At 37.8% G+C, this 13,044-nt stretch overlaps 1 protein-coding gene across 2 annotated transcripts in view; it reads right to left on the minus strand.

Annotated features, from left to right (window-relative positions):
- Positions 1 to 13,044, minus strand: part of CHCHD3 (coiled-coil-helix-coiled-coil-helix domain containing 3) — a 269,949-nt gene that overhangs the window by 202,888 nt on the left and 54,017 nt on the right. For both annotated transcript variants that reach the window (XM_070423916.1, XM_070423918.1), the window contains exon 3: positions 3,300 to 3,381. In XM_070423916.1, the coding sequence (XP_070280017.1) occupies positions 3,300 to 3,381 (82 nt within the window). The remainder of the gene's footprint in view (positions 1 to 3,299; positions 3,382 to 13,044) is intronic.

Consider the following 13,044-nt stretch of genomic DNA (forward strand, 5'->3'; position numbering starts at 1 on the left):
TTTGAATATGCAAGTGATGTTTTTTTTAAAAAATCAAAGATCTTTCAATAAGAAAATTCTAAGAGATAAACTATTGTGTTACAATTTGCAGCAATTTTTTTCTTGTGGTACATCAAATACAATGCTTCTTATAATCAATGGCCTCTTCAATTCAATGAAATTCAGCCACCCAACATCTTTTTCTTTTTGTTATGGAATGCTTATCCTGATTTTCTTTTGAGTAAGTACTTCTTAGTAGTACCTTAGTAGTAACCAGTTCTTCCCTAGCTGGGGTTCTCTAGTCTTCCTTTTGATTCTTTTGAGCTTTCCAAAATGCTTCTAAAAATCCCCTTGCTTCCGAAGTTAACCAGAGTTAAGTTTCAATCTTTCAACCAAAAAATCCTGACCGAAACAAGGTTCTTATTTAAGCTACCCTAATAAAAGACATTTCAGAGTATTTCCCTGCCACAAAGTTCACTTGTTAAAAATGTTACTGCTTCTCCTTACCACTCACCACATAGGTAGAGTGATTAGGGGTATGTATAGATGACACAAGGATTGCTGACACAGTGGCACAAGGAACCCTCAAAACGGCTTACAAGGCTTCATTCAATTAAAGCAACACATAAAATCTAATAATAAAAGTGTAATATGCTAATTAGACCAGACTGCTGAACGACCTTCTGGACGTCATTCCAGACATCCTTCTGGACGAACCCGTGATGGTGGGGGCCAAGGCAGAAGCAGTTAGGGATGATCAGGCAGGCAGGCAGGAGAGCATTTAGGAGCCAGCAGTCCCAGATTTCGAGAGGGATGTTTGACTGCCGGATTAGTTGGACATCCTCCGAGGGGTCCCGGATTGCAAGAGGGTTCAGGCCGGGCTGAAGGACCGCCCCCCCCCCTTGCACAAATTTCGTGCACCAGGCCTCTAGTAATATATAAATGCCTTGACACCAAAAGTTGCCTTGCAAAGACTGCACACAAAACTTTCTTAATGCTTTTTCTAAAGTTTCTTCTCTGGTACAAAAACAAAACAAACAAAAAAACAGCTATTGATTCTTTTAAAAACTATCACATAGATGAACACACACTCTGTGCCAAAATTTGACAGCTGGAAGTTTTCATGAAGAAGGCTTCAAATAAAACATTTTTTAAAATAAAAAAAAAATAATAAAAAGGCTGTACCACCCTCTGTTCTCCTAAAAGGTGACAAAAAATAAATTCTTTATCAATAGTCATTTGTCCAGGTTACAGCTAGGCTGCCAACCCCAGTCCACTTGTGATTTGAAATTGGCTCTCCCTGGCACCTTTTATTCATCTCATCTGCCCTTTACCTCTCACAGACCAAGGCAAAGCAAATGGAAGCTGAATAAAAAAGGAAGAATAAAGAAAGAAAACACCAGAGTGAGAGTTATTGTAAGAAGCCTGTACCATAAGGAGAGAAGGGAAGTCAAAAAATTTCTATGTGAACTATAATAAGCAAAGTAAACATGATTTTAACCCCAAAAAACTCCTTATTAAAATAAAATTCAATTAAAAATAAAATTTCAAAGATAAGAAATTCTACCATAATATATTGATTTTCTTTGCTTCTTAATGAAAATGGTCTGAATTTTTTGGAATATTCAAACTTCACCATCTAATTACATACTCCATCAGCCTAACCCAATTAAATAACTATAAAGTGCTATGTGGAAAACTACAGAAATATACACAGACTCTTTTCACCAGTACTAATTACATCTTGATTTTTTAAACCCTAAACTATGAGCCTTCTCTATTTCCTGAGAAAATGGCAGTCTTAATCTAAAACTTATGTTCTGTTTTATACGTTTCAAAAGTAAACTGGAGGTAGCTTAGCACTTACATCAATAAAGAAATTTTAGAGATGAAATATTTAAGGCCCAAAGAGGTTAGATTATATGTTGAAGGACCTATGGCCATTGAAGACGAGAATCCAACTCAAAGATTCTTTACATTTAGCTCTCCCAAGCAAAACAGTTATGCAACCAAAACAAAAACAAGCACACGCTAAGCATCCACTGGTGGCAGGCATGTGCTTAGTGCTCACAGCAGAAAGGCATTTGCATGATCATATAACAGTAATGCTCTGTGCTGTATGCAAATTTCAGAAGTAGCACAGATGGAAAGCACTTGACTCTATCTTAGATTAAAAAGTATTGGCACAGCCAAAACTGGTTTGGCTCAGTGGATAGAGCATTGGCCTGCGGACTGAAAGGTCCCGGGTTCGACTCCGGTCAAGGGCATGTACCTGGGTTGCGGGCACATCCCCAGTGGGAGATGTGCAGGAGGCAGCTGATCCGATGTTTCTCTCTCATCGATGTTTCTAACTATCTATCTCTCTCCCTTCCTCTCTGTAAAAAATCAACAAAATATATTAAAAAAAAAAAAAAGTATTGGCACATTTTTATGAATAACTGTGTACTTTAAAGGTCTTTAAAAAGTTGTCCTTTTACCCCAAAAAATTACCTATGCTGTTTTGAATATTGTATGATTTTTAGTTTATAGCTTTGAACATCTTTTTGAATCAGCACATAAGGATCTACTTGACTGTCTAGTATTGTTTTGAGGCATGTGCCATAACTCAGTCATCCAGTCCCCTATGATGGCCGTATGAATTACCTCTGGTTTTCTACTATTACAAAAACACTTCAATGAACATTCTTTTAACTGTTAATGGTAGTAGTAGTTTTAATAATGATAAAAATAATGTAGCAGTATGTATATAGAAAAAAATCTAGAGGAATAAAATGTTCAAGATTGGTTTTCTCCATAGAATGGAATTATAGAAGATTTTGATTTTTCAACCTGACATCTTTCTGATATGTCTTCAGTTTTTTTAAGTGAGTATATTCATAATTAGTGCTATTTATTAATTTGGGCACTGTGGATAATACATGGCATTCATTAATAGCTACAATATTGCTAACCTTCATAACCACAGTAGACAATATAATTTTCAATCCTAACTACATTCATTGAAAGAAAATATCTTGTGAAATTCCTGGAGAATCCTCAAGAACGACTTCTCACATTATTGAGAAAACAGAGCTCAGTCAGTATTCATGCAATAAAGAACCACACAAAAGATATAATGGACACTTATAACCAAGTTTGGGGAGAGGGCATCCTAGAGCTAACCAGCACAATCCAAAACCAAAAATGGCCAAGTTTATATGCTAAGCACATTCTGAAGTTCAGCCAGACACAAATAAGAGTCTTACTACAATTATTCTCTCTAAAAATACTCAATAATTATAACAAGTCGACCAAAATCTCCCGCCTGCCAGGAAACTCACCGTTTCTGGTTTTCAGACTCTTTCTTGGCTTGCTCCAGAGCCAGCTCCTCGGCTACTCTTCTCTTCAGTTCTTCATCGGAAACTGGAATCAGTAAAGAGCAAAAGGAGATGAAATTAGTGATTTTTGAAAAACAAAACCAAGAAAATACTCACAAAAACAAAGCTGAGACTAGAGCTAAAAGGGCAAAGTTCTGCCAGCTGGCCAGGGGCTCCTTGGGACCATCTAAGCACTATGGAAAAGACCAATTAGTGCATTTCAGCAGTAACTTAATCAAGAGTTCCCTGGTGACCTAGAAATTTCCACACCTGCCAAAATTTAGAATAAACTCAAGGAGCTCCTTACTGTCCATGGGGACTGAGCTGTTAAGTACAAATTCTTTAAAAGGATGTCCTATCACTAAAGTCTGACAATGGCATATAAAGGGAAGAGACGATGTAAGGAAGGGATTTTACAGAGGAAAATTACACCAAAGCTTTCTCACTTTGATAATTAAACATTTTTAAAAAATCATTTATTACAGAGAGAAAATTATTTGTGTTTATATTCATTCTTCCATAATTTATGGGAAAAAAAGGCATTTGTGGACATTTTGAAACCTATTTTTGGGAATACATATCATTCAAATTCAAGTGCCAGCAACTGGAGAGAGACTTCAGAACAGTGCTGAGAACTTGGCTGGAGCTTCTTACAGACCTGGTGACTTGATGTGAAACATCTGGTCTTTACAATTAGAAAATTTTATACGATGTGTTTTGTAAAGATTCTTACAGCTATGATAGCAAACAAAATAGATAAATTTTACAGACTCCTCAGAGCCTTCCACAAAAAAATAATAAGCAGAGACTAACTATTTCCTCTTCACTAAAACCCAGTACCCAAAATTATGACCAAGAAAGCACCAGAAACACTTAGGAGGATCTAGGAAGACACACTGGACTTATTATTTCAAACGGTAGCCTGTTAAATGGAAACCTAAACAGCACTGTCTGCTCTGCAACAACATTCTACTTGATGATCTGAACGTTATAAGCACCTTGCCTCGGGGCACAGACAAAAAGTGAATTACAACAGGATATGCACAAGCCTCTTTAAATTGTGCTGACATTGGGCAATAACAAAGAAGATATATGAGAGGTCCTAAGGATGTTTTCTCTTACTGTTGGACTATCAGAAAACAACAGCATCAAAGGACATCAAGAAGGTGAAGACAACCCACAGATAGGAGGAAATATTGGCAAATCACATAACTGACAATTAACTTGTATCCAGAAAATACAAAGAACTTTTATAACAGAACAATAAGAAGACAATTTTAAATGGGCATAGATATGAATATGCATTTTCCTAAATAAGTGTTACAAACCACAATAAGCACATGAACAATTGCTCAACAGCATTTGTCATTTGGGAAATGCAATTAAAAACCACAGTGATACACCAATTTGAACCCACTATAATCAATAAGACGATAACAAGTGTTAGTGAAAATGTGGAGAAACTGGAAGCTTCATACATTGCTGGTGAAATATAACATGATGCACCCACTGTAGAAAAAAGATAGTCAGGTCCTCAAAATGCTAAACAAAGTGACCACAGGACCTAGCAATTTCACTCTTAGGTATTCTATATACACAAGAAAATTGAAAATATATGTCTATACAAAAAGTTGTACATGAATATTATGGTAGCATTATTCATGGCATCCCAAAAGTGAAGACAGCCTAAATGCCCATGAACTGATGAATGGATAAACAATTGGTGGTATATCCATTCAGTGTGATATTATTCAGCCATGGAAGTCATGAAGTACTGATAGATGCTACCACATGGATGAACCTTGAAACATCATGCTAAGTGAAAGAATGTCACAAAAGGTTGCACAACTTGCATGCTTCCACTGATATGAAATATCTAGAAAAGGCAAGTCTATAGACTCAGAAAGGAGACTAGACTGGTTGCCAGGAGTGGAAGGAAGGTGAGAATGGAAAGTGACAGCTAATGGGGAAAGGGTTTCTTTTTGGGGGTGTTAAAAATGTTCTAAAACTAGATAGTGAGAGAGAGCCATCTCACAACTCTGCAAATATACTAAAAACCACTAAAATGTACACTTTTATTGGTAAACTAACTGGGCAGCAGTTTTCTCAAATAGATATTTTCAAATGGATGTTCTCAAATGGATGTCCTCGAGAGTCCCTTCAAACTATGTATTTCATGCTGCTGTTTGGCTTCGATCCTACTTCAAAGTCTGTAGTAGAAGAGATGCATTTCTCTGCTTTGAAAAGGTCACACAAAATCAAGAAAAAAAAAACTAGAACAGGGAATTTTTTGCATCCAGGCAAATCTTACAACTTTTCAATATTAAAAGTTTTAGAAAACAATACAAATAAAAGTGAAATTAGTAACAGCTCAGCAAAGAGTCTAAATACTCTTTGTTTCTCTATTAGCTGAACTTTGGATAAATCAGATAACCTACCTGAGTTTTGATTTCCTCACCCAAAATCAGGACCAGGTGAGTTACATGGGTGTCTGCCACCTCAGAAGTTCTAGATTATACAGCCCACAAGGTAATGATTTTCACATTTTCATCGATTTCCCATAAACAAGCAAAAATCATGACTCTTCATTTTTTGGAGGTGTTCAGAACTACTAACTCTGTTAGCAAAAATTGTAACAAATACTTAATCAATTAGTATTATCTGATAAAACTATTCTCTGAAGTTCTACATACCAATCAGGATCAACACACAGCCAAACTGTACCTGTAAAATCATGCCACTTCCCCTAGATTGTTGCAAACTACCACAGCAAAAATTTTCTCAGGCAAAATTCAAATTCTCAATCACAATGCAACTGAATTCCATTCAGCCCTTTAAAGCCTAGGCTTCAAAAGATGTCAGTGTACCAGATCTAAATATGAAGCAATGAGATCAGTTTTCTAAGTGAGCTGCTAATACAGTCTCATATCTTCACATGTTGTGCCTCTTACAAAGGGGCTTCTTACCAGGGGAAAAGCTGAAATCAGCAGTGAGTTGTCTTTTTGTTAATCCTCACCCAAGGATATTTTTTCCATTGATTTTTAGAGAGTAAAAGGGAGAGGGAGAAACAGAGAAAGACACATGGATTGGTTGCTTACCGCACACACAACTGAGTTGCAAGCCCTTGACTGGAATAGAACCCACGACTCTTTAGTCTGTGGGCCGATGCGCTAACCACTGAGCCCCAGCTAGGGCAGAAGTGAGCTTTTTATTATGATGTGATCAATCTGGAATGGAACAATAAGGACTCCACTACCCAAGGGGGACCAGCTGGCTGGATGGAAAGGGAGCCATGCAGGAGAGACTGCAGAGAAGTAAATGTAGCTTCAAAGCGTGTCTTCTTTCTCTATACCCTCCTGCCTATCAATCACAGTCAGCCCTGCCACCTGCTGTGGGGTGAGGTGAGAAACAGATGGAGACAACTGTGGTATCATCTAGGTAGGCCAGGTGGGGATGGCGGCAGAGGAAAACCAGCAGCAATGCAAGAGGGGGGGGGGAGGACACTTCCAGGTCCACTGAAGAAGGTATACCAAAGGGAGAAACGAAAAATTACACACACACACACACACACACCTTTTGGGTCTCACTTCCAAGGTCACAGCTGAAAAAGTAATTTCTTTAGCTACAATTGAGAATTTAAAATAACAAAAGATAAAACATAATCGAGCATAGTGAGTTTAAAATCTAAAATAGCAAGTCAAAGTCCAGGCAGGAAAATAAACCAGTCTAGTAATGGGTTTCTAGCAAATCTAAGTTTCATGTTATTTGTTTTTAAATCAATAGAATACAGAAAGCAACAACATATTTCTTCTGGTAGGTCTGACCCCAAGTGCGCAAGGGAAAAGATATACCTTCGGGAGACCGCTATTTTAAACGGCCCTGTTCAAAACACTCTTTCCAGCTCTCAGGATATGAACATTTTCTCAAAACTGTTATTAAACTAAAAGGTCAGTGTTTCTGGATGGGCTCCTTTAAGAGAAGCACAGGAAAGGCCAACTTTGCTGATTAGCACAGTGTGTCTCCAAGCAGATCTTTAGGGACTGGCAAAGTCTGTGAAATGAGAAAAAGTAAAAATGAGAAATGTCCAAGCCATAGAAATCAGATTTGCCATGGAAATCGGCACAACCACTGCAAGGCCAGGAAGTATGGTTCTATAGCTTTTACATACATACACTCTTTCCTTTCAAAGTGTATGAAGACAAAGGATGTTTTCTCCTCGTACATATACTTTTAAAAATCTCAGAACCCAATTTAATTTCTGTCTCAATGGCAAATGTATCTTAGTGAACGCAAACACTGGCATTTTGTCAATTAGATATAGTAGGTCGACACTGACCATAAGACATATGAGGAAAAACTCAAGCATTGCTATTGCTTGGTTACAGCAAGTCTGCCCTAAACTCTTTATTTGAAACTATTACTGAAAATTATAAATATCTGTGTGGTTGAAAGCAGCTCACGATTTCCTAACAAAATTATGTTTGTTTGTTTAGTAAACAACATTTCTAAATGAATGTTTTGGTTAGTCCAAAATGTCTTCTTTGCTGAATGCCTAGCAATAATTTACCCCTCTTAGCCACATTCCAAATTTCCAAGAATTTAAATTCTCAAGACATTCTAAGAATCTATATTTCTAATTTGGGTTCAGGATCAATGAGAAACTCCTAACCTTATACTTAATTATGAGTATTCTTAGCAACTGTGAATACCACATCTTAATCCTCAGAGGAAGTGTAGCATAAATTCATTACACCTCATCTGTCTTCTGGGTTATATGATTTATGTCCAAATTTTCCATTTTCAGAAACTGGTTAAACTGGTAGAGAGGGAATGGGGGGGATGGGGAGACACTATAATATATTTAAGACAGTTCTTTGGTGAACAGAAATGACTCCAAAAAATAGAATGACTTTATGAAATGTCTCATCATCTAAAATAAAACAAAAGACTGAAAATGCAATCATGATTTGAGACTTTCATTCTCTGGAACTTAAGGGACATACCAATTTCCTTGGTAAGTTTTTCCACCTATGACTTTCCCTTTCCTTCATTTTCTTTGCCTAATCCTCACCCTATAATTCTGTCCCTAATTGCAGTAATCTTAAAGAATCTCTGTAAGTTACTTAATAAAAATTATGCCTTGCCTACTAGAAAAATGTCAGGTCCTTTGGGATTTTTTCCTTTACTCCATTCCTCTTTCTGGCTTTACCATTTGCTGATACATACCATGTCCAATTTTATAAAGCCTGTATTTTCATAGGCTAGTTTTAAAACACTGAGGAGAGCTATGAAGATCTACTCTAAAAAAAAAATAAATGTATATAGTTGCATAACACAAGCAGCAGATTTTACATAAAGACTGAATCTGCCAGGATCGAGATAGTTGAGCCAAAACTCATGCCTTTTGATAGAGCCAAATTAAATGTTCAGCTTCATAGAAATATCCCTTAATGTTATAATTTCAACCAATTCCTTCATACAAAAAGAGCTCTGGTTGTTTAAAAAATAATAATGGAAGCACCCATGAAATCCAACACACAGTATATTAGACATAAATAACTCACAGCCTAGGTTGCAGGATAAATCTTGTCCTGCTCCTTTTCTTATTAAGGTACAGGGTTTGATTAGGAGAAGAGTCGAAAGATGACTGGGCTAAATCTCAGGGGTTAGAAAGAAACATGTAATAATCTGACAATATTCATTTCTGACACCATCTAGTTGGCAGACAATACACACAGAGTATGATGTTCAACTGACAATTACATTCACCTAAGGATAATGTATCGTAAGACTGCCTTCAAAAAAAAAAAAAAAAAGCCATCTGTCTAGATCCCTGGCAGGGTAACTGAGGCTACTTATACTTTAAAGTGAATAATGATGTTAGAATGAAAAGCCGTAACTGAACATTCATAATCATAAATATTGAATTGGAATGCACAGTGTTACAAAGAGATTGGCAACCTAACCATTCAGAGCATCCAGTTAATGGTTTATTTTATAGTACTATTGTGCCAGCAGGACTTATCTACCTTTGTAAATTTCTAATAATATGCAAATAGTGTCATTGTATTGCTTGCTTCACAACAAGCACTCACAGAAACCAGATCCACGTCCCATTCTATGCGAAAACAAACATCAATACCAGGCTGCAGAGGCTGTACAGCACAGACAAGCTCATCATTCATGTGCCACAGTCCCCACATTTGTAAGTAGACAATTCTTTAAACCAGTATTGGGAATCAGATACATTTAGTATTTCGTGTCTTAATATCCTGAATAACAGTTGCGAGCCCTCCCAAAGCCTCTGGGAAAATAAGATCTATAATTTAAATTAAAAAATAATAATTACCTCTGGATATTGCTTTTTGATGCATAGCTTAATTTTTTTGTTTGTTTCACAAATGGATGTATTTTGTTCACCGGGGAGAAAGTTATAAATTAAACAGCATTAAATCTCCAACCCCAAATGAAGTACCCAAACCACCCAAACCTGTTTCCTCTCATTCCAGCGGTCCTTACTGGGGCTGTACTCAAGGTTTCTGCAGAAAGACTCGTGAAATACAAAGAGGAGCAAGATGGTGATAAAGGGGGTTCCTACCCAGTCCTGGCTGTGCCACCTTAGGTTTTGTGATTCTACTCAAAAACACATCATTCCTTTAGGCCAGTGGTCGGCAAACTCATTAGTCAACAGAGCCAAATATCAACAGTACAACATTTGAAATTTCTTTTGAGAGCCAAATTTTTTAAACTTAAACTATATAGGTAGGTACACTGTTATTAACTTAATTAGGGTATTCCTGAGGCTTAGGAAGAGCCACACTCAAGGGGCCAAAGAGCTGCATGTGGCTCACGAGCCACAGTTTGCTGACCACGGCTTTAGGCCAAAGCTGTCATCTATAATATTAGGGCCCAAACTGGAAAATCTCCAGCAGCCCTCCCCTGGCACAGTCATGTTAAATGGGAGACTGACATAAGAATTCATGCTGGAGCCTCCACTTCCCCTGAAAACCGGTTAGAATGAAGGTAAAAGAATAAAAAAGTGTATCGTTGGCAACATATTCTGTCTATTGTTTGCCTTGAAGTGACTGACACTTGGTTCATTTGGAGAAACTGTCTATCTGCTACTCACCTAGCAAACTACCAAAAACAGCCTCTAGGCTTTCCAGACAAATCGAAAACTAAGAGGAGGCAGGACAGAGTGGGGAAGAGAGCCATATTGTACAGGCTTTGCAAAGCACACAGGTCCATGAAATCGTGATAATTCATTGATTCGTGGAGTCAAACGTCAGGCATTAGGTAATAAGTCACCAACTTTTGGAGTACCTGAAGGAAGATTTAGAAGAAATACAGCATACACACTGTAAAAGTCATGCAATCGAAGTATAGTGTGACTGCTACTCAACAAAACCCTGCCAGACAAGCCCCTTCCCGAACCTCTCCAGCCACTGCCACCCCAGGTTTCTGCCCCTGGACCCTTTACAGAACACCTGGAGCCACCAGGCACCAGGCCCCTCAGCATAATACCCATAAAGGAAAGAATGGGTAACACCTGGAGCCACCTTGGCTGACGGCATACTGTTACAGAAGAATGGGTCTTCATTATAAGCTTATTTGCTGGCTGTACGGTTCCAGTGTTAATGTTTAAGCTCAATTTTCTATTCCCTGGTCAACCATCTGAAGTTACCTTTGTGGTGTTTTTTGTTTGTATGTTTTTTTCTCAAAAATCAAGCAACCTCTGGGAATATACAAACTAGGGAAATCAATGAGTTCACTAGGTAACAAATGCACATTGAGTCAATCCTATGCTAGGCTTTATAAGATATTAAGACATATGGTCCCTACCACTAAGGAGACTAAAGTCTAAGTTAGCAAAACTGTACTACTGAGGTTTAGCATTAAGGACACTTACCAAGGTCAGCTGCAGTCATGGAGTGCTTCATGGAGGGACGTGAACAAGGGCCTACATTAGACAGATGGAAAGGAACGCAAACAATGCTTGTTTGTGAGATAAAATATGCTCGATCATGAGGAGCCTTGGAAACTAGGCAGAAATTTAGATAAGAAATGTTTTTAAAAAAATAGGGCATCATGGACAGTTGTTAACGTATGGGAATAATGCCATGATATAGGGTGTTATTGGAAACTTTACCTGGCAAAGGTTTGCAGATAAACAGGATGGGGAAAGTATAAGACAATGATGGATTCTCAAAGTGTAGCCTTAGTTAGAGATGCAAATACAGGATATCCCAAAAAAATGTATACAAACTTTAACAGCTGATAACTCACTTAATTTTCACTTGAGGTTTAACTGATCTGAAATAGTGAGTGAAGGCAGACTAAGCTTTGAACAAAGAAAATTTATCCTAAAGTGCCACTAGACTATTTTTTAGGGGGATACAGAAAAGATAAAGTTTACAGTACAAAACCTGGCAACAGTTGATGAATTGAGGGTGCACAAATACTGAACGAAATGATTCTTAATGTTTGTGATTCCATTGCTTCATGTTATCAGCAGAGCCTGGTCCACAACAATCATTAGTTTGAAAACAGGCACTGACAAAAAAATTTATTCATTGCTGTAGATTCTTTTAAATTTTGAAAATGAACTGTATGTTAGTAAACAATTACTTTATCATCATTCAAAGTGTGTATACAGTTTGGTATTTCTGCTAAGCCCCAGATCTACAAGACAAAACCCTGGGGATGAGGGCCAGCAATCTGTGAACTAACAAGCCCTTCCAGGTGACCCTGGTACTCACTCAAATTTGAGACACTGACATAAGGTGATGAGGACCTGAGTGAGGATACTGGCCATAAAGGTGGAGTCTAAGACACAAGAGCTTTCATGGGAAAAACAGATCGTCTGTAATTGATCAAGAGATGGAAGAGAAAGAAGTCAAATGTTTAACCAGATGCCAAAAAATTAATAAACGCTATGGTCAATTAACTAAAGGAGAGGCTGTTTGGGGAAGAAAAATAATGAGTTCAGTTTCAGACATACTCAATTGAAAATAATGGTAGAATCACCACACGGAATTGTAGGCAATTAGATATTTGAATTTAAAATTCAGATTTGATTTGAGATTTGGCTGGAAAAGCTGATTTGGAATGACTATTACGGATCTGGGGGGAAATGTGTAAGAAAAAAAGTAGAAGGCTAAGGAATAGGCCTTAAAAATTCATCAGATGATGGAGGGAAGTGAAAGAACATCAATAGAGACAAAGAAAAAATGGAATGGAAAGGAAGAAATGAACCAAGATACCATGTGCAGAAAGGGTAAACAGATTTCATCCCGCCCTAACTGGTTTGGCTCAGTGGATAGAGCATCGGCCTGTAAACTCAAGGGTCCTGGGTTCGATTCCGGATAAGGGCATGTACCTTGATTGCGGGGCACATCCCCAGTGGGGAGTGTGCAGGAGGCAGCTGATCGATGTTTCTCTCTCATCGATGTTTCTAACTCTCTATCCCTCTCCCTTCCTCTCTGTAAAAATTCAATAAAATATGTTTTAAAAAAAAACAGATTTCATCCCATGGGACAATTCCGATGAACTGGCAGTAGCGGCCTGAGGTGGTGTGTGTAGGAGGACTCCACATCCAAGTTCAGTGAATTAATGTCTACCCTGGGCACTGGAGGAAGGTTTGGCAGCATGGCTAACAATTACCTATCCCTCCATGGAAGGCATGGAAATCAGAGTGTGTGGGCATCAG

Source organism: Myotis yumanensis, unplaced genomic scaffold (assembly GCF_028538775.1).
Source record: "Myotis yumanensis isolate MYYU_CA2020_CCGP unplaced genomic scaffold, mMyoYum1.0.hap1 SCAF_9, whole genome shotgun sequence".
Taxonomy (NCBI): Eukaryota; Metazoa; Chordata; class Mammalia; order Chiroptera; family Vespertilionidae; genus Myotis; species Myotis yumanensis.